Here is a 25,047-nt window from a genome sequence, read left to right on the forward strand (position 1 = left end):
TGAGGAAGCAATAATAACACTGTACTCTGTATCTTCCCTCCATACAATTTTAAACACCAGTACGCTTCATCTTTGACATTCCTATGAGAAATATATCTCCACGTTGTGGATGGTAATTTTGAAGCACTGAGATATTACATGAATAACTGACTTTATTAATCCTTTTCAGAATGGAGCAGCACACCCTCTGGGACACAGAGAAGATGCCACCCTTGTCCAGAGGTACCCACCAGCAGGACAACTGTGACAGATGAGACCACATGACGTAAATTGTGAGTTCCATAGTTTTATTTTGCATTTAGCCCTCTTCTTCCCCAACTCCCCTAGCCTTGAGCTTCTCCCTCTGAGGTTCCTCCCTTTGTCCTGAAGCTTACCCTCCTCTTCCCCATTTCTAACCTTCTGCTCACCCTGTTCGCAAGAGCCAGCACTAAGTCAAATTGACAACCAGAAGTGCTCAATACAGCCAAAATGCTGAACGACGTATACCCTGGGATACAAGAAACATTTTAGCCTTAGGACTGGATGGTCCTTTACAAGCAGCTTTGACCCTGTTTTACCCTGTTCTTCTTTGTGAGGAGTCTGATGCAATAACCTTGGTAAATAAATGGTTTTTCTAATATTGCCTCCAAACACAGCAAACAGGATGCCTAATGGTTAAATTCTGCTTCCAGTGATACGGGCAGCTGTTTGGTGACTGCAGATACTGCATCACACTTCCATTCTCTGTGCACAGTTACCCACACACTCAAACCCCCTTTCACTGGAGCTCAGTTCTTCTGAAATCAGTCAGAATTTTATCACAGATTTAAATAGGAATTGGATCAGGGCCCAGATAGTGCAGTCTGTACGTATGACTGACTTCAAAGCAATCCAACAGTGCAGTTCAGGGTCTGGTACCATTTGGTGCCCTCAACTCCCAGCCACACAAACAACAACACAGGTCTGAAAACTCTCTGCCAACTTACGACCACCTACATGTTGTCATGCAAGTTGGGTACACCAAGCCCAGCAGCTGGTGTCTCAAGCACTGAACCTTCTCAGGAGCTCTCCAGCTGTCACATGAAGGTTCACCTGACCCCAGGCTGGCTATGTCTTGGATGTCTACTCTAGTTTCACTATTTAAAAACGTAAGGGGGATTTTTTTTCAGAGCTGTGAAATGTCCTCATAGATTTAATGAGAGCTGGGCCACTCACTACAGACTGCACCTTTGGAAATCTGCCCTTTGTTGAAATTTCTACTTTCAACAGATCTTAAACTTTTGCAACTTTTAATTTCCTGGTCATATGCTTTGTGACTTTGACTGTTAAATGAAAAACAGTTTTAGTACCAGATCTTTGCTAGCCCTAAAGCTATATATGGTCCAGCTGCTTTTTAATCTGCTGTTATGGAGGCTGTGAAAGCTTGCTTTTTTTCTCAATAAATGAAAACTTCCATGCACTGATCACTATTAAATCCAAAGGCATACTGTGTACCAGCAAAACCAAGTCATTTTACAGAGAAACTTTTGCATATGGCTTGAAAGAAAGCCCAGCAAGAATTGACAATGATAGATGTTAACCTCAGTGACATTCAGTTTCACATTTATATTAGGGGAAAACAAGCGATGGACATATTTAAATAATCATTACAAATTAAATGCCTGCCACAAGGCAGGTTTCAACCTTGTTTTGCTGCACATCTTCTGGTAATCTTTAATGGTTATCATTTGAGGTCTTCTCATTTGCTTTGCCCATGAACAAAAACTTTGTAATGAAAGTTCAAGTGTATGTATCGTCAGCAAAGAGTTCTCTTGAGGGAAATTAAGTGAAAGGACATTTTTCTTGTCTTCATGTTTGACATTGAGGAGTAGTGACGAGATAAGGTAGACACAGGAGTCTTTCAAAAAGAACACCAGATAGCAATGGCAGCATTTCATAAGGATGTGAACCGTTCATCATCTGCTGCAAAGACTCCATTAATACGGCCTGCTTTTAAATCCAGTGCTTCACAAGGAATCCCATTTTCTACTGTTATTGTCACTTCGCATTTCTCTTCTAAATTTTCTCTCTCTGTTGACTTTTTATTCTTTCTAAAAACAAGAAAGAGAAAATTATCTTATTCTGTTGACCTGCAGCACTCCACCATGATTCCACAGCCAGGAAACTGCACATATAGTCAGAAGTTCATCATAGGTTATGAAAAGCATAATCTGGTGCACCTCTTTGCTGCTGTAAGCAAACCACAGAGGGTGGCGGCTTAAAGACTGGAAACCCTTGTTTAGTGGTTTGAGGTCAGGAATCAGGAATCAGAAAACCTAAAGTAAACATGTTGTAAGTATGTTATAAATATTACTTCACCTTCTCATTCTGTAGAATGACTGCAGAGTGCAGAAGGAAAAGCTGGCGAAAAACAAAAATGGAAAAAACCTCTACATCTGTTTTTGGTTTATGTCAGGAAGGACCACGCTAAGCATCTAGTCTGACCCTGTTAGGTATGTTATAGATTTTACCCCATGATGTGGGCAAATTAAAACATAATTTTAGGAACCGATCATCTTAAGACTATAGTCTTCAAATGTGGAGATTCGAATGCCCTCACACTCCTTGATGATCTCCAGAACTTAGATACTCTTACTGCTACAAATCTGTGTTTTTCATTCAATCCTCATTAACAGCCACCTTCCCACCCAGTATTTATATTTCTGTTTTCTAGATCAAACAATTGCACAGCTTTCACTTTTCCAGGCTCCAGTTCTCACCGAAAGCATATTAAAATTATCCAAAAATACAACCACAAGAGGATGTAATACAGAAATATCAGTCAACATGTCACAATGTTCCTTTAGTTCCAGATTTATTCTGACCTTGAGATCTACTAGTTCATAGTTTAAAAACCTGCTACATTTTACAGCCTGCAGCATCAGCGGTTTCAGAGGATAAGAAACTCAAAGGTCAGCTCCACTGGTTCTTCCTATCCTGCAACACGTACTGTAACAATCTGACCCAGGACAACAAGAACAACCTGAGTCAGTGTAACTGCTAATAACAGCGATATTAACAATAATAAAATTTTATTGGCCTTTGGGAGATTCTTGGCATTACAGATTTGCTAAACATAAACATGGGCAGTAGTAGTGGAAAACTCTGACCTCTGGCTGCTGTACTTGCTCTTACATTGCTAAAAGGAGTGTTCCTTAGTACAAAAACTGTGGGGCAGAACATAAAAGAAGATGCTAACAAGCAGGTTTGAAAGAAATTCTCTTCATCAGGGATTGTAGTGATAATATAAGAGGTAATAGGTACAGTAAGGAAGAAGTTCTTTACTGTAAGGGTGGTGAGGCACTTGAACAGGTTGGTCAATGAAGTGGTAAATGCTGCATCCCTGGCAGTGTTCAAGGCCAGGCTGGACAGAGCCTTGAGTGACATGGTCTAGTGTGAGGTGTCCCTGCCCATGGCAGGGGGGTTTGAACTAGATGATCTTGAGGTTCTTTCCAACCCAAACCATTCTATGATTCTATGAAATTACACAAAGATGAGATGTGTAGAACTTGTTGCCATAGGAATTCAGAGAAGCCAAAAATTTCTGAGTCCAAGGGAAGACTAACAAGTTAAGGAGAAAACATTGTGGGTTACCCAATACATGAAAACCCAACACAGCTCAGGAAGGCCCCCAGCTGTAAATTACACACTGGGAGAGTAACAGAGGGAAAAAACGTGTGCTTACTCTGTTTTCACTCTTCCCAAGGCAAATGTTTATGGCCTCTGCTGCAGATGGTATTTTGGGGGGTAAGGACAGACTTCAGTCTAGTTCAGCATAACCAGCAGAGGATGATCCTGCCCTGGGTATGTGCCAAATCTATTATCAGACAGGGAGGTGTCCTATAGCTGCAATGAAAGGAGAACAAACATAAGGCTGGGAGACAGTATGTCTGATACAGCTCACTGTAAAGTCAAAGGCTACAATTACACAGAGCTCTTCAACTGCAGGCAGCTGTGGGCTAGAATTTGATATGTTGGCAGTGATGCACACTGAAGGACTAATTAAGAAAATCTTTCAACTCAAGAAATAAGGCATGAGTGTAACTCATTCCTGAAACTCCATTATAGGCCAATCATGTGCTTCCCTGCCACCCTGAGTACGAATAGCCTGAAGCATGTGCTTTTGGGCTTCCTTTAACAAAGGTATTTAACCAATACTTTACAGGCTTATAAATACAGAATTCCAAATTATTTTTTTTTATTTATTTTTACTTCTTACAAGGGCATGTTATGATAGAACAGTGGGTAATGGCTTTAAATGGAAAGAGGGTAGCTTTAGATTTGATATTAGAAAGAAGTTCTTCCCTTTGAGGGTGGTGAAACACTGGAACAGGTTTTCCAGAGAGGTTGTGGCTTCCCCATCCCTGGCCAGTTTGGACAGGGCTTTGAGAAACCTGGTCTAGTGGAAGGTGTCCCTGCCCATGGCAGGGTGGTTGGAACTAGAGGAGCTTTAGGTCCCTTCCAACTCAGACCATTCTATGGTTGATATGATTTTATGAATTATAAGAAGTCAACACTGTCCTTGGGGCCAGATTTCCAACACGGCTTGCTAGGCAGCAAAGCTGCTGTTATGTCAGCACTGGACAGATTTCCAGTAAAACTCATTACTAGGCATGCTAAAATCTTTGACAACCTGGTCACATACTTTGATGCCTGCAAAAGAGATGAGTACTTTCTGATTTCTCTTCTCTGATGTCTGGCTCTTCTTTCAAGCAGCCAAATAGCTTATACCATCCATGTTATTTTTTCAGTCTTTGCAACAGTAGATGGAAGAAATATATGCTTGGTTTACCCTCTCTCTCACTCCCTTGCCCCTGCCTGCAGATGCCATAGATGTAAAAGGAGAGTTGGAGTTCAATCATGGTGGGATCTGCTCTGAGGAAAAGTTATATGTAAAGGCAAAGAAGGGAAACAGGAGAAATGAAGCATAACAAGTAAAACGACAAAAAGAGCATGAGCCAGATGCCAACTGACCACAGGCAGGCAGCAAGTCATATTAGTGGCAGTATGATGATATGAGCATGTACTTTACACCATATTGAGGGGAACCGCTCAAGCTCGGCTGAGTTATTTTGAAAATAGAGGGGAGAAAATACTGTCTTTCAGCATGATATGAAACACAAATTATTATTTTAGCTAGGAAAAAATATCATGGCTATTTAGCATAATTTATTTATATTACACTTATTTGAAATGTTCAAAGACCCCCTTTAAGTTAAGCACTACATAGACACACAGCCATTTTACTAACACAGAGGGCACATATGGACTTCAGACAGCAACATCATTCTCCAGTTTTACAGAAGAAGTTGCCGAGGTTCAGAGATGAAAGAACTCAGCCCATACCACACGGAAGGTTGTGACACAGCCTAAGCTAATCACACATCTGAAGTATCTGCCCAGACTCTTCCCCCAACAGCATCTCTTAGCTATTGTTTGTCAAATTCTGCTTTTTAAAAACAGAGGGCTTGCAAATCATACAATTATTCTGAATGCAAAATATAACTAAAGGCATTCTGACTACACTACTACAGGTTCTTTATGAGAAGCACTTATCCTTCACAATAAGTGGTGTTCTTCTGCAGTTAAAATAACGTTCTTCAAGGTGATAAGGAGGCAGAAAGGAAGTGTCTCTACAACACACCACTCTTCGTATCTTGCAAGAATCCTTTGTTCTGTTGTATTTGGGGATGCAGCTTACCATATATGCAATAATTTTAACATTATCTAGTTGTCAGCAGAGATTTACCCTTTTTCAGTTCTGCTGCTCCTATATAACTCTGTTGCTGAAGTCATAATTTTCTCATGCATAGCATAACTGTTGTGGCAGCCTAAAGCATCTCTTTTTCACCACTGCCACCACAGAAACTAAGAGAAAAAGGGCAGAAACAAAAAGAGTGTATCTCTTTCCTACCCTACTGTCAAACAGAGAACGCTTAGGCTCATGGGGAGGTCTGGTCATGAATCTGTGAAGGGTTGGGTTCTTTGCACTAAATAAGGTGAGACCATGCACCGTTCCACTGAGCAGACCCTCTTCAGCCATACACTAATCATTATTGTGTCCTCTACTGAGTCTTCTCAAACTGCAGCAGCGATTTTTTTAGCCCTGCCAGCAAGTGCACAATCACTGCTAGGCTTCTCCCTCTTGGTAGCAATTTGGGTAGTCTGTGAGAGAAGGCTCACCTGTGGCACGCTAAACCTTGAGAACAATGACAGCAAATGTCTTGTAAAGCTGTCATGTCTAGTTAGGTATTCTCCAGGATCGTATTTATACTCCCCATTTCTTCAGTACAACTCAACGTTACTATACTTCACAGTTACACTTCACATCTATACTTCCTTTTCTCAGAAACACACAGATAGGTTATCTTTACCTAGTGAGGGAGAGGGGGGCACAGCTATAATTTCTCTGAGACTGATCTGAAAAACAAAACCAGCCCAGGTGGCTTAACTTGCAGCATTCAGTTAAGACAGAAGAAAAGCTAAGCCGCTTACTTCTTGCGCTGATGAATCCCTGCAACAACGAGGAAAACAATTCCAGCCAAAATAAGACAAAGAACAACACCAAATACAATAAGCCAGACAGGTGTGGAGGGTTCCACAGGAGGTGACAAGGTTGAGGTTATCTTCACGAACTGCAGTGTTTTGTCACTCAGTAGGAAGGCACTGTTGATTCTGTTCCGGTTCATCCTTCATAAAAACACAAAGAACAACACAATTTTTTATAATGGCATTTTACAAGTTAAAAAGATAAAAGGAAAAAAAAAATCATATAGGTGCTGCAAGTCAGGGAGGGCTGAATTTGATCCAGTATGATATTGGCAAGATTACACAAACCTTCATTTTAATACAGACCTTGTCAGTAATCCACAGACGTCCACACACTTACAAAGTTTTGTACAATTGAATTTTGTATGTGTTCATGAGAAAAACTGGGAAATATAGATGAGTATTATTATTTACTTCTAGTTTGGACCATACACTGAAGACTTAGCAGGTTGTAATCTGTAAAAGCAGCTCTGTTATCTTGTTCATGCAGCATTCAAGATTAGCACAGAAGTGGATTTACTTTTCAGTGCCCCTTGGTTCCTCAAACTGAACCACCCTGCATGTGACGGGCCGATATATCTGCTCTTGCTGCTGTGGGTTTTCTTAGGCCCACAAGGCACAAGATACAATTTGATCCAGAAGAATCCACCCATATAGCCTACACGCCCTTCCTCCCTGCAGGGTGCATGTAAAGGGATTTATACTTTGCACATTTTTTTCCAATTGCTACCCTTTAAGGCATACTTTCATTCACAGTCACTATTTCTAGGCATTTTCAGGCATTTTTGGATCCAAATCTAAGCAGCCTTAAGAGGCTTTAGCAGTATCTTTCATTATCTCTTTCAGAATGTTAAAAATTTTTGAGAAAATTTATTACATATGTTTGTCTTGAGAGATTCTTTTTATTTGTAGTTGTACGATTTACAAGCAGCTTTCCTGTAGACAATTCCATTTAATTACCATAAAGCAAGTATTTCCTAAGAACAAATATATGGGAAATGCAAGTAAGATTTTGCGTTTTTTTTCCTTGGAAATTATAACGTTTGCTTTCCCTTAAACAGGAAGTTCTTAGCCTTAATGAAAAGCTAGCATTCCTGGGGAAGACTGAAAGCCATGGGATATTACAAGACTCATTATACGGTAATCCATCTTTGATTTAGAAAAGATTTTTATCCCTACTGATATGAAAGAATCATTGTGAACAGCTGAAATAAGCATTGTTCACCGTCATCTAACAGCTGTAGTTACAGAATTATGTGCTGAAATGCAGGCAACTACAGGTGCATTTCATGTTTGTATATGCATAAGAATACCTTGTGTATATTTATGCAAGATCTTGAGTATCATACAGAACTCTGAAAAGGTTTACTTTCCTCTTTATTCTTACTTTGTAGAGAATATGAGACAATAAAATTCTTGTCCATGAGTAATGTGCTACTGTAGCCTGAAGAATTAGAATAATGGTTTAGTGTGGAAGCCTACAATCAGAAGCAATTGAATAAAAAGTATTGTAGTTTTATAGATAATTTTATTTCTCATTTCTAAGTTATAAGAGTTCCTATAAATAGCATATTCTTTATCAGGTGACAGACAACGGTTAAAAACCAAACATACTATAACAGCATCCAATTTCTGTGGCAAACAGGGCGCATAAAAGATTTAAATAAATCAGCTTATGCTACTGAAGGTATCAAAGAATAACAGAAATGCAAAACCCCTGCATTCCATCACTCTTACAGAGAGCTTCAGTGAATAAATAATCTGCTTCCTTCACTAATGCTATGAAGCTATTGTTTGGTGTCTCTGTAGGAAATAGTTTAATCTGCTCATGAGCTTAAGTTAATCTTTCCAAAAGAACGCATACTCATTCATCAGGAATTAGGCATTACACCTCCATAGAGATAACATGAATTTTCAAGACAAAGTACAGAATGCCTGAAAACAAAGAGGTCTGTTTTCCACTCCGTGCTTCAGAAATGTACGTGTTATGCGGCTTGTGGGAGTCATCCCTATAAACCCTTTATGCAGGTCTGATGGACCACTGAAGTGAGATTACCCCCTTTTTTTTTTCCCCCTTCTTCAGCTCCACACTCCTGCTTTTATTGGCTATGTGATAATGTGATATTTAGTAGAAAGCAAATTGCTTTGTACTGCATGGTCCTTTGTACAAGCAATGCTCAACAACGTTATCAACTGGCATTCTAGGAAGAGATGATATGAAAAGAATGTGAGCATAAGATTGTTTAAGACAAGCTGGGACACAGCCAGCTCTGCTCATGAAGAATTCACAGGAGCTCTTGTATAGTGAAAGCTGACTTCTGAATTAAGTCAGATGAACTGTAATTGAGAAGCACCAAAAGGGAGCCTGTGGCCATTAGTCTAGGCATAGATGTGCATGTGTCACGCAACTAAAGTTAAATGACCTCGAATACTGTATTCAGTTTTGGGCCTCTCACTAAAAAAAAGGCATTGAGGTACTGGAACAGGTCCAGAGAAGGGCAAGTAAGGTGGTTAAGGGTCCAGAGAGCAAGCCCTGTGAGAAGCAGCTGAGGGAACTGGGGTTATTTAGTCTGAAGAAAATGAGGCTCAGGGGAGACCTTATTGCTCTCTACAACTACCTGAAACTAGTATGGCAACAGGTAGGTGTCAGTTTGTTTTTCAAGTAACAAGCAACAGGGTGAGAGGAAACAGACTCAAGTTACACCAGGGGAGACTGAGATTGTATATTAGGAAAAACATCTTCATCAGAAAGGTTGTCGAGCATTGGAACAGGCTGCCCAGGGAAGTGGTCGAGTCACCGTTTCTGGAGATATTGAAAAGACACTGAAGTAACATTTAGGGACTTGGTTTAGTGATGGACTTGACAGTTAACACCGTCAAGTGTTAACAGCTTATGGCTGGACTTGATGATCTTACAGGTCTTTTCCAACCTAAATATGATTCTATGATATAAATTACACCCAGAAAGTGTGCAATTCTCTCATCTGAGGGAGAAGGCTCTCTCACTGGGAAATACAGCAGCTGGATGAGAACTGCATAAGTGCAGTACACTGGTCAGCAAATTACAGGTAAAGCTCTAGAAAAGAACAAGATTTCTTCTGGGGCTCCAGCAGTGAGGGAAACTCCTTCCAAGTTATAATCCCAGTGCCAACACGCTTTGCATTCTGTGGGACTGTTAAAAATCCTCTAGTCTCACATGCATGAAAGAGTAGTGACCCCTTGGTGCTTTAACTACTTGGACGGGTTCATCCTTAAAGAGGCAGAGTGCTCATTCACACAAGTCCAGAGAGAGAAAGCATCCTCAGTCAGCAAGGAAGAAAAGGTTACAGAGGCAGTGGCTGTACCTGATGGCTGCTTCTACCTCACTTCCAGGAACAGTTGTCACATTTTTTGAAGAATCTGTGACCACGAACCAAAAGGACACCCTATCCGTCACATTGCAGAGCAGCACATTGGAAATTCTGCAGACAGTTAAAACAAAAATCATCATTAAAGTGCACAGAAGGAATTACCAAAATATTACAGATTTTCTTAAAATATTTCTTTCATTTAAAGATTAATTCTTTTAGAAATGTTTACAGTTAATGCTCAAGGAAGAAATATCACTCTCAGCATTTAATATTTTCCAATATGAATAATAATAAAAAAAAGCTTACTAAGACCAAACTTGAGTCTTAAAATGAATTTCTGAATCTATTACAAACTTGCATAGTCTTGCATACACATGTAATGCAATCAGATCGAAAAATACATACTTGCATCTTAATCATTAGGGCTGTGACTAAAGCCGTATAAAGGGGCAAATGCGTTGGTTGAACTAAGAACTTTGGTTTTGACAGGTAATGCCACAGGAACCAGGAATGAGGGATTCCCCACATGATTTTCAAATGAATGAAGTCCTCATATAGGATACATTTGTTGGAGGGAAGAGCAATGAAATTGATGTTATTCTTTTTGACATCTTTGTTCACAGAGTAAGGGCAATGGGCTAAGTATATGCATTCTACTGGCACTAGCCTATGACCTTCAGCTTATGCTATGACAAAGATTTATCTTGTCTGTTTAAAAAGATTGCTCAGTTTTATGTGAAGTTAATAGTGGAAGGCCCCAGGCACACAGCTTCTTATGGCATGCTATGTAAAAAGTGTGAAAAAAATGTCTTTTAAATGCCTTTTTTCAGATTCTTACAAATTTGTTTTCTACCACTAATAGTAGTAAAAGGTAGAAGTATCATTTAAAAAATTCATGGGATGACATGAATGAGTATTTAAACTAAAGAAATGAAGGCTAATATATCATAGTAGTGACTGAGGATAGATGGTACCCTTATATCTTTCTGTGTGTTCCCAGTTTATTCACACAACTAAGAAACAAACCAGCCAAATGCATAATACACAGGAATTGTATAATTTGACATTAATTGCAGCATGGCAAGGAACATCACATGTACCATAAAAAGACTGCTGAAGACAGCTAGAGAGATAAAAATGGGAAAAATATTTAGTTCTATATCATTATACGTTATGTATGTATATAATCATATACTTCCAGGTTGGATGGGGTTTTGGGCAACTTGGTCTATGGGAAGGTGTCCCTGGCCATGGCAGGGGGCTGGAACTGGATAATCTTTAAGGTTGCTTCCAACCCAAACCATTCTGTGACTCTATGATTTTATGATCATTAATAAATAACCTAAAGAATTTAGCTCAGGACTCAGGTTTACTGGCCATGTCCAAGCAGCAAGCAGATATTCTGACCGTATAGGACAAAGGATTAGGATCATTTTTATTTCCAGAGAGCAGCCCTGACTCATTTCCCCTTTGCACAAGTTCTACCTAGTTACAACCTGCCCTGTCTTAACCGACCTCAGTTGGGATGGTCAGTCTTCAGATACTTCCTGCTGTTCTGGAGAAGGAAATTCTGCAGTATGTCAGTGAAGAAGATTGCAGCCCCTCTTTTAATTCACTGCAGTGATGTTTGTAACGTCCATTACTACTACAATTGGTTTTAAGATTTGGCCTGTCCATTATCAAAATTCAGGTTTTAACATTTGCTTTTCCAACCTGCGATCTTTCTCAAGGTGATGAATTCCCAGCCGCAAGCCACATCCCCTGCCGCAGAGTTCTGTTTTGTAGTGCCATCTGCCGGCTAATTACAATCATAATTAAATGACCTCTGCAGTAGCCTGAGAAACAGGAACCATGAGGTAGGAAGGAATACAAGGCAGTCAAAATTGCCGATGAATGTGTTGAGTTTGTCCAGAAAAGAACGACTTTGCTTTTAAGGCACAACAGGCATTGGCTTGATCACAGTACTCCATTATGTGTATTTTTGCACAAATATTTTACGTACTGCTGAAAAGCTTTTTGGGCAATATTCTGGGTATCTTGGGTAGTGCAACCTTTTGTTTTACAGAGAAGGTATATATTAAATAGAGATACACAATAAAATGGACATCAATAAGTTTGCAGTGCTGAAATAGTCACTTTTACTATTATGGAACAATGACAATTTTGCAAATACAGAGAATTTTTATGGAAAAAAGAGGAAAGTTATCCCCTGGAATTTGGAAAGATGTTCACATCAGTTTGCTGGCAACAGTCAGAGGATCAAAGCAGATTTATTCCTCCCAAAACAAAAGCAAAGCACAACATCTGGGGGGGTCTTGCTGACTTCACAGAATATCCAAAATTGTATCTGCAGAGGAAGTTTTCCATCAGGAGAATTTAGAACAGTAGGACGTAAGGCTTCATTTCACTGCAGTTCCTAAAGCTGGAATTTCTGTAGTGCAATCAAAACCTGGCCCAGGTAGAAAATCTGGGTTCATATTGCCTACAGATGATTTTGAAATGGGGTGAGTGAGGAACATCTGATCCCCAAAGAGATCCCCAATAAATTTCATATATAAAGACTGGCAGAACACCCTGACTTTCTTACTCTCATTCAGAGATTCAGAGACACTTCAATCTGGAGTCTTCCCAGTGTCAAAGCTTTCAGAATGTGATAGAGCAGTTCATCATCATTTTGGGGCAGCATATCTTTCTCTAGAACAAACAGCACTGAATCAATCAATTGGGCAGCAAGGCTTACACTAGAATACTTGAATTCTGTTTCCTTTCTGCTCCTATTTTGTCTAAAATCTTTGCTCAGTTATAAGAATCCAAAATCTGGCTTTACTGCCAGCACCACTGGCAGAATCTGAATGCTGTAAATCCTTCCAGTCTCCAAAGAGAGTAATACTGCTTATGAGAATTTCAAAGGGGATTGAGTAAACACCAAAACAGCCTGGTTCAACAAGCACCAATGTGGCAATCTCTTTGCAGCAGGTACACTTTTTGGCTTTTTTCCTCTGTGCTGTTTCCACGCAGATTTGTTTCACAGCATGCAGAAGAATTACTACACTATGCTTATATATTGTTTAGATGTGAGAATCTGATATCTCCACGCACTATCGTTATTAAATGTATTTGTAAACATATATGTGGACATCTTTTTACTTCCTTAGCAGGCAATAAGACTTTTGTCACAGGTACTATAGGAGACTGTTATCATCAAAATGACAAGATCCTGGTTCTGCTTTATGGCACCATGACAGAAGCCTGAAATTGCAATTCCTTTAATATATGCAAGTGAACATCAGTGAGTTGAGTGCAGGAAACCCTCATGGTTTCTTGGCCTGAAACACCATCATTGTTCCTTATGGAGATATAAAGGCTTGGTTAGGGTAAGAAAGAGCTGCCAGAGACTTGGGGAGCTGGCTGCCTTGAGCGGTCGTTAGCTTGTGAGAGAACCACAGTCCCCAAGTCCTGAGCACTGGTCTCTAACTCTCCTGAAGGCATCAGGCCCCTTCCAACCCAGTGCTGTGCGGCTGCTCCTGCAAAGAAACGCTATTTTCTTCCTCTTTGCAAACACCAGCAATGAGATCACCTTGATGTAACAGCTTTAACTCTAGAAGCTTATTTTCTTGTTCTAAATAGACACAGTATTTTTAGTATCAAAAAAGCCTGTCTTAGGAAGATGGATAACGTTGATGGATTTTTTTCTCATAACCTCATGAGGAAAACTTCAGCTTTTTTAATATACAAATGAGGAAAAGACGTACCAAAAGTAGATTCTGTTACTTGAATGAAAGTAAATGTGATGACATTCTTTCTGTTTTAAAGATTAACTAATCTGAGGCCAAAAAGAGATGCATATTATTTCAAATGAGTCACAGATTATAAAAAAACAGGGTTACTAACACAGACTACAGACAATAATTTTTTAACACTGAGAGATCAAAGGTTGGCTCACATAGTTCAGTAATGTATGTATTGAGAAGCCATATACAGAGCAGGAAATAAAGGGGGTTTAATTCTTTACTGAAAAAGAAATATTTATATATATATAATATATATATAATATATAATTATATTAATAATTACTGAGTAATTTGATGGCTTGTGTCTTTGTTTCATACAAACTTGAAAAGTTTGATAAAACTTTCAAACATTAAACAGAGCTTCATTATTTATTAAATTCTAGCTTAGAAATTAACTTTAGAGAACTCAAGACGTAATGTGCAGTCCTGTCCATTTTGCATTAGTTACACAAGGGCAACAACATCATCAGCTGTTGTTTCCAGCAGCACATTTAAATGCTTTGTCATTACAGGCTGGCTTTTATTCAGCTCCAGAAGCCTAACAAAAGATGACTTTGAATCTCAAAAATGATGGGACAAACTGCAACAATGGTTATGCTGATCCACCAGACAGATTATTCTGGGGCCTGATCCAGCTTGCTCAAGTTAATGGCATTTGCTCTCATGTGGGAGTTAGTTGCGGCTGTGAGCTACTGCAAGGCTGTGGCTGTGCTAGAAATCAATGTTAAAGGGGAGGTTTGTCACATCCTAGTTATGGATGGTGCAGAATTTATACCCTGGCAGAACCAGCATTTGCTTACAGAAAATACTGGTGAATTTTTCGTAAGTCTTTATTTTGACAAGTCTTTAATTAAACAGATGCAAAATTTGGGTAAATTTAGATGCTACCAGAATGCAATCACAAACAATTTGTTTGTTATTTTATAACAGAATAATTATCATTGATCTTTTACAGCTCCCAAAGAAAATGTGTTGGCATTTATCTGTAAAAGCTCCTGCAGCACAGTGTAATCTATCTGACACCAGCTCCTGCTGGTGCTGCCACTCTCCTTACCAGCTATGCGAGAGTGTGCAGGGCATGCTGCTCTACCCTCTGGGAAGCTGAGTGGTCCTGCACCTCCATTCCCACTGAGAAGGGGATGGAGATGGGCTGCATTCTCTCCTCTATATCCAGTTCCTCCCAGCTGCCAGCCACACGGGTGGGGAAAGGAGTACATTACTTTCAGGTTTTCTAACAGGATGGAGGCTTTCATAGCTTTCCTGATCTCATGTAACAGGCAGGTTAGTTGGGGTGCACTGAGAGGCTCATCATGCTGTCTACACATGACCCCAGAGGTACCTAGAAGTCCTAGAAGAGTTACCAGTTATACCTTGAAGGTACACCACAACAAGCTATAGCCCACATAAGAAAGTCCTATACCATCTTAAAAAGAGGTAAAGATGACCACACCTAGCCGTTTCCAAATATTATACTGACTTCACCTCTGACAAACATAGCAGCAGGAAATTATTGGCATGTGCAACCCCTCCTCCAAACTGCAGTGACGCTGACATTATCATATTTGTCCATAGGAAAAACTGTCTTGGTAGGAGACTGAATTAAGTGAGCATAAATTCTGTGATTTCCCAGAGTGGATAGAGATAACTTCCATTCAAACTTGAACTGTTTTCATACTGGCTTGATTTTTTAACTCTTCCTGCACTAAGCTTTAAAATTTCACTTTAATGGGCAGAGAGCTGTGGTGCTTAAAGAGGAAAAAGATCACTGGCTTCTGACACAGGTTTTTTGCTATGTGAAAGAACTATGACTGAAGAAAGAGAATAATTTACAAAATGGACATGAGACTAAAGTATACAAACGTGAATCTTTGCAGATCAGATACTCTGAAACCTCTGCTAATTTGAAAACCTGAGAAAAAGCCCTGCATAATCATCTTTAATTAGCTTGTATCTTGAACTCATTTTTTTAAATGTCATTTTGATTGGGTGCAGTAGCATACTTAGTTTCTCTTAAGCCTGGTATAATGGCCCTCTTGCTCAAAGGAGACAACTTCGGAGAAATAAAAATGAAACGGCAAGGAATCAAACATTCGTGTTACACAGAGAGGGAAATAAGCTTCCATTTAAGAGAAAGTGCAGCCACCACAATAATCACCATGTGACTAAAGGTACCTTTGCAAATGTGGAATATGCTTCATCTGATACAATGACAGCCTGAAGCAGGGTTTATTAAAGTAAATTGAGAACCTTATTCTCATTAGCCTACCAGAACTATAAATCTTTCCTTTAAGACTGAAAAACAATGAAAAAATAATAGACCTATAGAAATTCACTTACAAGGTTTCTCATTTAAGAGACATACTGCAAATACAGCTTGCTAAATAGTCTGCCTTTTCTGATATCTAATTTCATAAATTGCAAGGATCAGAAACCTGAGAAGAATATTCAATACCTCAGGGTGGATTTAATCCCAAAACCAATTAGAAGCTGATTTATGTCTGAACTGCAATATCTGAAACTTCTTGACGTTACATAACTCAACCACTGCAATATTAGGGATAGATACACACAGCAGAACAGAGCAGTAGCATAGCCATCCACCTTCCAGTTCCCCAAGTCAGCTCATCTTCAGCATGCCACTGGAGCTGTGCTCTAAAATGTGCACCAAAGCTGCCTATTCAAGGATCTGTACTGCATTTCTTAACCTTCCCAATGTGTCCCTTCACCTCTTCCCCATATGGTGTGCAGAAAGTACCATGTCTTCATGCCAGATTCTGATAAAGCGAAACTGCACAATCCACTGAGACCCACAGCTGTTGAACTCACATCAACAGGGATACTGGTCCAAAGAGTGAACACTGCTTAAGACAAAGAGAGTGTGATGTTTAACACAGTCCTGGTTTCAGCTGGGATAGAGTTAGTTTTCTTCCTAGTAGCTGGTGCAGTGCTGTGTTTGGATTAGGCTGAGAACAATGCTGAAAACACACTGATGTTTTTAGTTGTTGCTGAGTAATGCTAACCCCAATTAAGGACTTTTCAGTCTCTCATGCTCTGCCAGGGAGGAGGGGCACAAGAAGCCAGGAGGGAGCAGAGACAGGACACCTGATCCAAACTAGCCAAAGGGGTATTCCATACCACAGCGGCCATGCCCAGTATAGAAACTGGAGGGGGGGAAGTTAAGCAGGAAGAGACCAATTGCTGTTTGGGTTGGTCTGGATATCGTTTGGTGGGTGATGAGCAATTTTATTGTGCATCACTTATGTTTATTGGGGTTCTGGGTTTTTTTTTGTTTTGTGGTGGTTTTTTTCTTTTCTTCTTCCCTTCTAGTTTTGTATGTCTCTCCTTGTTATTTCACTTTCATTAGTAGCAGTAGTAGTAGCAGCACATTGCACTTTAACTATTAAACTGCTTTTATCTCAACCCACAGGTTTTACTTTATTTTTTCAGTTTTCCTCCCCATCCCACTGTAGGGGGTGTGTGAGCAGCTGCATGCTATTTAGTTGCCAGCTGGTGTTAAACCATGACAAACATATATCTGTGTGTCAAAGAAATATAGTGGAATAGTCTGTTTTCAGGAACTTTATATAATGATTTCTACAGTTCTGTACAGCAAAGAATACACCACTACGTACAGCATTTTAATATGTATAAGACAAATCAGAGTAGGTGCTTACTGAGTCGTGCTCTTGCTGGAGTATCTTCTCATTGCAAAAGCCATCATTGCTTTGAAGAGGTACTCTTCATTAGCATCCCAGGCATACTGTAAAGGAGGAAGGAAGATAAATCAGTTTCAGCACCAGTGCTGGAAATACAGAAAGGGAAAAGGGTCACTGAACTTGTAATGCTATATTGATCAAGAAAATGAATAAATTCTCTGGTTGTGCTATGAAAATAAATTCCTACCCACTATCTAGCATTCACTAAGGACTTTTAATAGCAGCTGTTATAAAGCACAATATAAAGTGCAAAGAATGTTTCCAAAAGCTGAATGCATTGAATGCTTCCGAAAGTTAGAGATGCAAAGATTCTTGTACCAAAGATAAGGCATATTACCAGAATTCTCCCTCACACACCTGCACCGATGGCCTTGACTCTTTTGCTGGATAAACCCTAGTGAAGCAAAAGGCCTATTTCACTTTGTCTCTTCCCCGCCTCCTCCCCCCCCCCAAAAAAAAAAAAAAAAAGATGAAGGTAGCATCTGAAAGTTGGGTATCAGGACACCAAGAAATAAAATGAGATTATGGCCTTATTGCTGTATGCCGTCCTTGCAACAAGAAGACAGACTAAACTATAGTACAAATTACTGCATTTCACATGAGACGAAAGAAAATAGCATCCTTACTAATTCAGTAAGAAGTAAAATGCAGGCTCCAAAAGTTGTTCCGTGTTTTCTTGATGAAAAATCATGCTTCCACAATTTCACTTTTCTGAGATAGCTGCACTGGGTTCCCCTGGGCTTTCATTCACATATGCAATTCTAATTACCTATAAGAACTGCACCTATTACATTTTTATAACAAGAGCCATGACTGAGGCATACTGATTGAATTTCCTCTTTCAGCAGATTACAAACATTAGTAGTTTCTCGGAATTATATTAATGGAGGCTAGAGACAGCTTTCCTCAGTCAATCAGAACACAAATCTAATCTTTAACTTTCAGCATGTAAAAAATATGCATTATAATCATCCAAATGAGAAACCCAAGAGGGTAGATACTTAACCCTGTTGACAACTTGGACCTACTTTTTCATGGGCCTTTATAACACATTGAAAAAAAACAACAATTTACATCAAAAAAGCAGTAAATAGCACCAAAAATGACGAATGATAATTACTGTTCTTTTTCATTCTGATTTTGGATGCATGGAGCTGCAAACTCTCTCCAGAAAGAAGGAATCCAACTACCAAGCATCAACTCTCACCTTGCTCTGATACCCTATGGACTGTGAATCTACGACAGGAAGGAGGCAATCATTTAAAGGGCAGAATGTCATACTGATCATATTTATCATCCCTACACAAATGGTAAGTTGTCAAATTGGCTCTCCGAGATACGGTAGGCCAGGGACAATAAAGCTGAGCAACAGACAATTTGAATAGCATTAAAATCCAGCTGCAGCAGTGAGAATCTGGGTTCTAATCACTACTCTTCAACTGTGAATGAAGAGATGTGTAAGCATACTGTAATATTGCCAGTCTGGGAACTAAAACTAAGAAGAGAGAAGAGGGCAAGGGATGGAAGGGGATGGAAGGGGATGGGAGGGGATGGGAGGGGAGGGCAGGGAAGAGAAGGGAAGGGAAGAAAGAGGAGAAAAAGAAGAAAAAGAGAAAAGGAAAAGGAAAAGGGAAAGGGAAAGGGAAAAGGAAAAGGTAAAGGAAAAAGAAAAAGTGAGAGAATCTTTGAAAAGAAATTCTAAAAGCCTGCATTTTGATCCCACTGCACTGATGAAAACATGTCAGTAATAACAACAACTAGTACTAAAAGAAAAAAAAGATAATGTAGTAGAGGAATTAATACAGATGAGAGCCATAACACTACTTATCATAATTTTAAAGACATTTGTATTTAAACCATGGAGCACAGTTTGCAGCACTAAAAGGGAAGATCTTTTTTCTGTGTGTGATACTACTGACTGAATCCCTACATGCCATCTGCAATCTCTGAGAACAGGTCCAAATGGACATTAACAACTAATCTGTTATCCAGTGGATTAAACCGGCTGTAGAGATAATTGAATCAGTTGTCTTGAAAATGGATAATGATGATGCACACTCCATTTCATGGACACAAATGCAATGTAGTACTACTGAGTATATGTACTTGGTATGCTTACATTCAGTGCAGTACATGTATATATGCACAATCTGTCACTATCAAGTATTCAGTTTTCATAAATAATGCAGTAGCCTATAGCTTCTTTAAGTCAGAGTAACAAAGGGCATCTTAAAACAGGGACAATAATTTGTAGTGAGGAACTCAATCCCCAGCTAAAAGAGTAAGCACTTTAAAAAGAAGACAGAATAAACAGAAAGCTGCAAGAAATGGGGAAAGAGAGAAAGCTCAGCAGAAACTGGGAGCCTGTTTGAGATGCTGAAGAAGATGCTGCAAACAACCTTCTGGGCAGAAGGTTGCAAAGTCCCAAGAAAACAGTGATCAGACAGAAGTTAAGACAAGATTGAGGTTGCTGTGGAGTCCATATGAACAAGAACCTCAGGACATGACTCATTGAAGGAATATGCACAGGGAAGAGAACACAATGAGGAGCAAAAGTATGGCAAGAAAACCTTAAAGCTAACAGACTGTATGAATTCAGGACAAGTGGGCATGGATTGCCAGAAGTCAATTTCTAATCGTCAGCTTTCTCCAGTCAGAGAGGGGTAGGTGCAAAGAAACCTAGAAACCTGAATTGTTCTACTATCAGGCTTTATCAGTTTCAACTTTATCCTCCAATTGCAAAAGCCTGGGCTGCAGCTGATGACTGAGGATGTTGCTTCTGCTCTCATGTTCCTGAAGTACAGCTATTAATGCACATTTTGTGCTGCCACAGAGGAAACTTTAAATATCATTTGCAACCACACACTACAAGCATAACTCTGTTATCAATGAAACCTCACATGACAGTACCAGAAATGTTATTGTTTACCATCCTCTTTGCTACACAGAGGAACACACACAAAGACCATGACTCAATTGAGCTTGTCATCCTTTATATGTTACGGAGGAGCAGAATTAGACACAGCTGACTGTAAAAGTCAGTTTTAAGCGCCTGTAGTAAAAGAGGAGGTTGATGACAAAATGGGTAAAAGATGATGAGTGTAAGCTGTTGATGAGGTGAAATGGTATAGTAATGCTCTAAGGAAGACAACATTAAATGTTAAAGTAGCAGAATAAGACAGATTATAATATCACAAAATTGCCATGAGCAACCTGAGCTGATTTCAGTGTTGACCTGGCTTTCAGCAGCAGGAGACTAGGGACCTTCCAAGGTCCCCTCCCTCCTGAACAGTTCTGTGTTTTAATTAAGTGGGCATGTTTGGCTGTATGGCTACAGACACAAGAGCATAATTCTGGGTCCCACCTCGTGGAAAGACACCAGATGCACATCAGCCTTTCTCCCCTTCATCTTCTATCCTGGAAATAGCCTGAATACATGAGCTAGAAGGAGGTGCACCTTCTATTTCCCCTGGCTGCAGCCCTTGAGGTACCAGCTCTTTGACTCTGACATTTAAACTGAGTGGTGACACAGACTTACATGGAATTCTCAGGGCACATAGTTTCTACTCACTTGCTAGTTGTCTTTGGCCCTTTTGAATTAACTCTAGCATTCTGCTAACTCCATGCATAGCAAGCAACTAGTGACTAGCACCTACTCCAGAAGCCACTCATAAAGTTAACATTGTCCTCAAACTCACAAATCACTTTCCTTTCATTTAGGCTACAGATACCATGTCTCCTCCCACTAGTTAGCAAACAATGTCAAGTACACCCATTATTTGCAAATAAAATGGTAACAGCTAAATACATACCCTCTCTTAGCCGCTCTTTCCAGCTCCATTGTGATAAGAACCATATAAATACATGAAATGGCACACCTGCCTCAAAGTACAGCCTACCTTGTAAACAGATTAAAATATGGTGTCTTGTCTTTATCAGCCTCACAAAAAAGTGGTATGCACTAAACCCTGTGGAAAACGACACTAACCCATTTTCTATGCACCTGCACATTGGAGTTATCCTGCCAGTCCTACAGCAAAATGCCCACAGTATCAGTGTTTTGTGTTGTAATCCAGCTTGAAGTGACTTGGAAATAAATGGAAAAAAAATCAGCAGCAGAGCATCATAACAAGATGTTCTAAGCAGGCTGTGTCCTACTGTGATACAGTGACATTATTATGCTTTTCTTTGCTAAGATAGATATATAAAATGAAAAAGTAAAGTGTCCCAAATTATTCAATCAAAATAAGTTTCAGTTTTATAGTAGTTTCAGTTTTCAGTTTCAGACATTTACAGAGAAGATTGCAAAGCCTACAGAAAGAAGCAACTATTACCTGTGCACTCAGTAAATTGTTCGTTATTTGTGAATAATTCTGTATGGCATCATACCACTTTCAGCATGTTATTGTTCTAAAATGCTGTTCTAAATTGTCCCATTCTTAAGATATATAGGAAATAAACTGCTATCTATCTAAAAAAAAAAAAAAAGACTCCTCAGTTACTGCTTTTTTCTTGTGATACAAAATGACTTCAAGATTCATTATTTGTATCAAAGCCTTTTTAGATAAAAAATAATAAAAAAGCTCCCAAATGATCAAATAAACCCCCCTTATTTTACTACAATTGGAGAAGAAAAAAGCACTAAGAAAGAACATTACTGGGAACTGCAATTTTAATTCCTTGCTACTATTTTGAACCAAGATTAAATCGAAACATTACAGTTATCATCAAGAGGACCTTCAATAACAGAAGCCATAGAAAACTATTTTTAATAAATTTTTTTTAACTAATCAGGCTCACACTACTGTTTAATTAAAGTCTCTCACCCAAGTGAATTGATTTCAATATGAAGTTCCACAAATACTTTAGCATGTATCTGGAACTTTTCTTCCCAATTTGTCTGGTTTATGAAGTTACCAGCAGGATAAGGTCCCTGCTAATGTCAGTTAAAATTTTCTGATATTTTAGGGTAATTTTAGAAAGGCTTCTACAGTCATAGGGAGACTTACATGTCTCCAAGGCCTTATAATATGTAACCAACTGCTTTTTGTTTCTCAGGGCTCCTAACATAATCAGACACCAGACTTCCAGATAGACAACTGCTCAAGACATTTCATATCTAATTTTATACTGCATCACACTGCAGATTTGCTCTAAGCATTCTAAACTGCAAACAAAGTACTGAGCTCTGCCATATTTCATAGTGCTTTAGATCAGGAAGGACCATTCAGTCATCCAATGTCCCAGTCTCTTATGTATCACAGACCCTTATCACTCACAACAGTACTTCATTAAGCTCAAGGACCTGCTTTAAGCCAAAGCATTCCAGTCTTCATGAGCCTCACGAGAAGAAAGGCCACTGTCTGATGAAGCCCTACATTAGTAAGGAATTGATGAGATATGCTTGAATGATCTCTCCAGCGCAGTCTGAGAGTCTGACATAAGTCCCATTTTATAAAGACCTAACAATCTTTTCCTGCTTCTCTTCCCAGACATACTTGACTTTACAATTAGCACTGAAGTAGAAGTGCTTTTCCCAAAATACAGACTAAGGTTTATGCAGCACCTCTCATGCATAAAGTGTAATATAACTACTGTTTTTCCAGGAAAAAATAAAGTATTTGACAGAATATTATCTCTATGAAAATATGAGCTTTCTACTTCTCTTAAAGGATCCCATTTTAAGGAGTGGACTAATCAAATGTCAAGAAATGGATGTCTGGATCATGACTTGAGCACATCTATTACAATTAACACTTCAAAACAAATTGCTTGTGCTGCCTTCAGAAACTTTACAGTATACATTACTTCTTACATATTCAGTTAGGATGAATAAGTGAAGATATTTTACTTACTGCATTATCTCCCAAAGCTGTTTTGATACTAAGCCGTACTTTGAAAGCATTCTGTGCATCTGACACAAAGAGAGAAAAAGGGAAACATATATTGACAATTGGCCAAAATAGGATTTAAATATATTTATTTCTCTGATTATTTCACAAATGGCAACTCTTCTAAATTTGTCTCTACAGATCATCCGGTTAGGAGGACAGAAGTTACTGGCGTGAAAAAAGCCATAGCCCTACAGAGTCTCAGTAAGAGTTACCACGACCTTTTCAAGTGAGATCAACTTCCAGATTTAATTTGAAAACTCATAAAAGAAGTAAACGTTCAGCATTTCAATCTCCAAACCAGAGACAACCAGTTACAATAAAAATCTGAGAAGCTGGCAGCATTATAGAAGTAAACTCATAGCTACGTTTATCTGGGGAAGGGTGGGAATAAGCTACAAAACTTACCTGGCTTGCAGAGCTCAGCATGAGCAATAGCAACTACAGAGAAAGTAAGCAGCAAAACCCGTAACATCCTGTCAGCATGGAAAGGCTGAAGAAAAAGAAGTGAGTCTCCCCTGTAAAGCACTCTTAAACTTTCTGTGACCCAGGATTAAAGCATCAGGAGCATAAGTGAGCAACCAAAGGTTTAATAATTAACCCCCATTATTTTAGCTAAAACAGGCACTAGAAACAAGTGTCTTCTGTTAGTTATTTACTACCTTTTTATGTAGTAAAAAACCAAAAAAGTCATAACAACTTCTTAATTTTCCTTCTTCCTTTTTAGAATAATACAAAACTTCGCACAGTGCTCCAGACCAACCTTTTTTCCTTATAGATGCAATGTCAGACAGGCATAGAGATGTCTGAGGGACATTACAGCTGAGCAGCCAGTGACTGTGGTGGTAGGACACTGTGCTCTTACCCACAGCAGGTGAATTTGAAGCTCAGGTGCCACTGGATCCCAAAGGAAGCTGCCACCCAGCTTCCTTGGGAAACTGGCTGGCCCCACAGAGGGCCCTGAGGATAAAGGAAGACTGGACACCATTTTCAACCCAGAATAAACGAGTGATGAACACAGAAGCCCCAGCCCCCCAATAAAACAAGGCTCCAGATTTTCCTCTTATTTGCCTTTGAACTCACAGAACTTCTGAAGAGCCAGCATCATCCTCCCAGTGGCATGCACCCCCATCCCTGACAAAGCCCCACTCCACTTTCTGGCTAAGGAGTTTGTCTGAGCCTGGCAGAGCAATCATCTCATTCCCCACAAAAGCCTCACAACTGAGGCACTGCTTTGCATGAAAAGAATGTTATAAAAGTGGAAAAATACTTTCTTGCTCTTGGAGAATCATTATGGTAGCAACTAGAATAAGAAGAGGTACAATAAAATGAGACTTCATAGGAAGCATGGTGAATAAGCACATATTCTGTTTTGTAGACATGGCATGCTGTGCATACATATATGCACACATGTGGAAATACTTTAAGAAATGCAGAGGAGAATGAATTCAGAAACTGGAATGTATCATAAGTACTTGAACAGTCTTTGCATTCTGGGTAGCAAGACAGGATTATTCTATTTCACTCTGCTGCTGTAGTCCCCCTGTAGCCACTCTGATTAATGGTTAGTTCACAAACCGAAAATAGCTTCAAAATTACTTTCAGTTGGTCCTTTAGCACTGAGAAGTGTGTCTTGAGACTGCAAACCAAAGACCTTCACAAGAATGAGAAAATTTCAGTGAACTGTGGGACTGAATTTATGGAAAACAATAACCAGTATTTACTACATAGG

The 25,047-nt window shown here is 39.3% G+C and overlaps 1 protein-coding gene across 2 annotated transcripts; it reads right to left on the reverse strand.

Annotated features, from left to right (window-relative positions):
* Positions 1 to 134: 134 nt before the first annotated feature.
* On the reverse strand, positions 135 to 23,876 carry CLTRN (collectrin, amino acid transport regulator). 2 transcript variants are annotated; one of them, XM_061364485.1, is made up of 6 exons: positions 23,724 to 23,875; positions 23,280 to 23,338; positions 17,383 to 17,468; positions 9,912 to 10,028; positions 6,514 to 6,708; positions 135 to 2,069 (listed from the first exon to the last, which is right to left on the reverse strand). In XM_061364485.1, the coding sequence occupies exons 1-6, from the start codon at positions 23,788 to 23,790 to the stop codon at positions 1,913 to 1,915; spliced, it is 681 nt and encodes a 226-aa protein (XP_061220469.1). In that variant the 5' UTR covers positions 23,791 to 23,875; the 3' UTR covers positions 135 to 1,912. The 2 variants fall into 2 exon arrangements, with proteins under 2 accessions (XP_061220469.1, XP_061220470.1); XM_061364486.1 differs by lacking the exon at positions 135 to 2,069 and adding an exon at positions 3,704 to 3,864 and having other exon boundaries at positions 23,724 to 23,876.
* Positions 23,877 to 25,047: the final 1,171 nt, after the last annotated feature.

This window comes from Neopsephotus bourkii, unplaced genomic scaffold (genome assembly GCF_033783945.1).
Source record: "Neopsephotus bourkii isolate Nb327-2 ecotype Australia unplaced genomic scaffold, CSIRO-AGI_Nbou_v1 NB_1234, whole genome shotgun sequence".
Taxonomy (NCBI): domain Eukaryota; kingdom Metazoa; phylum Chordata; class Aves; order Psittaciformes; family Psittacidae; genus Neopsephotus; species Neopsephotus bourkii.

Excerpts from the sequence above, each read along its gene's own strand:
- CLTRN (XM_061364485.1), bottom strand. The coding sequence starts at position 23,790 with ATGTTACGGGTTTTGCTGCTTACTTTCTCTGTAGTTGCTATTGCTCAT. Across the intron at positions 10,029-17,382 it reads TCCAGCAAGAGCACGACTCA|AATTTCCAATGTGCTGCTCT; the intron begins GTAAGCACCTAC and ends AACTGTCTGCAG. Across the intron at positions 2,070-6,513 it reads GGGATTCATCAGCGCAAGAA|AAAGAATAAAAAGTCAACAG; the intron begins GTAAGCGGCTTA and ends TCTTGTTTTTAG.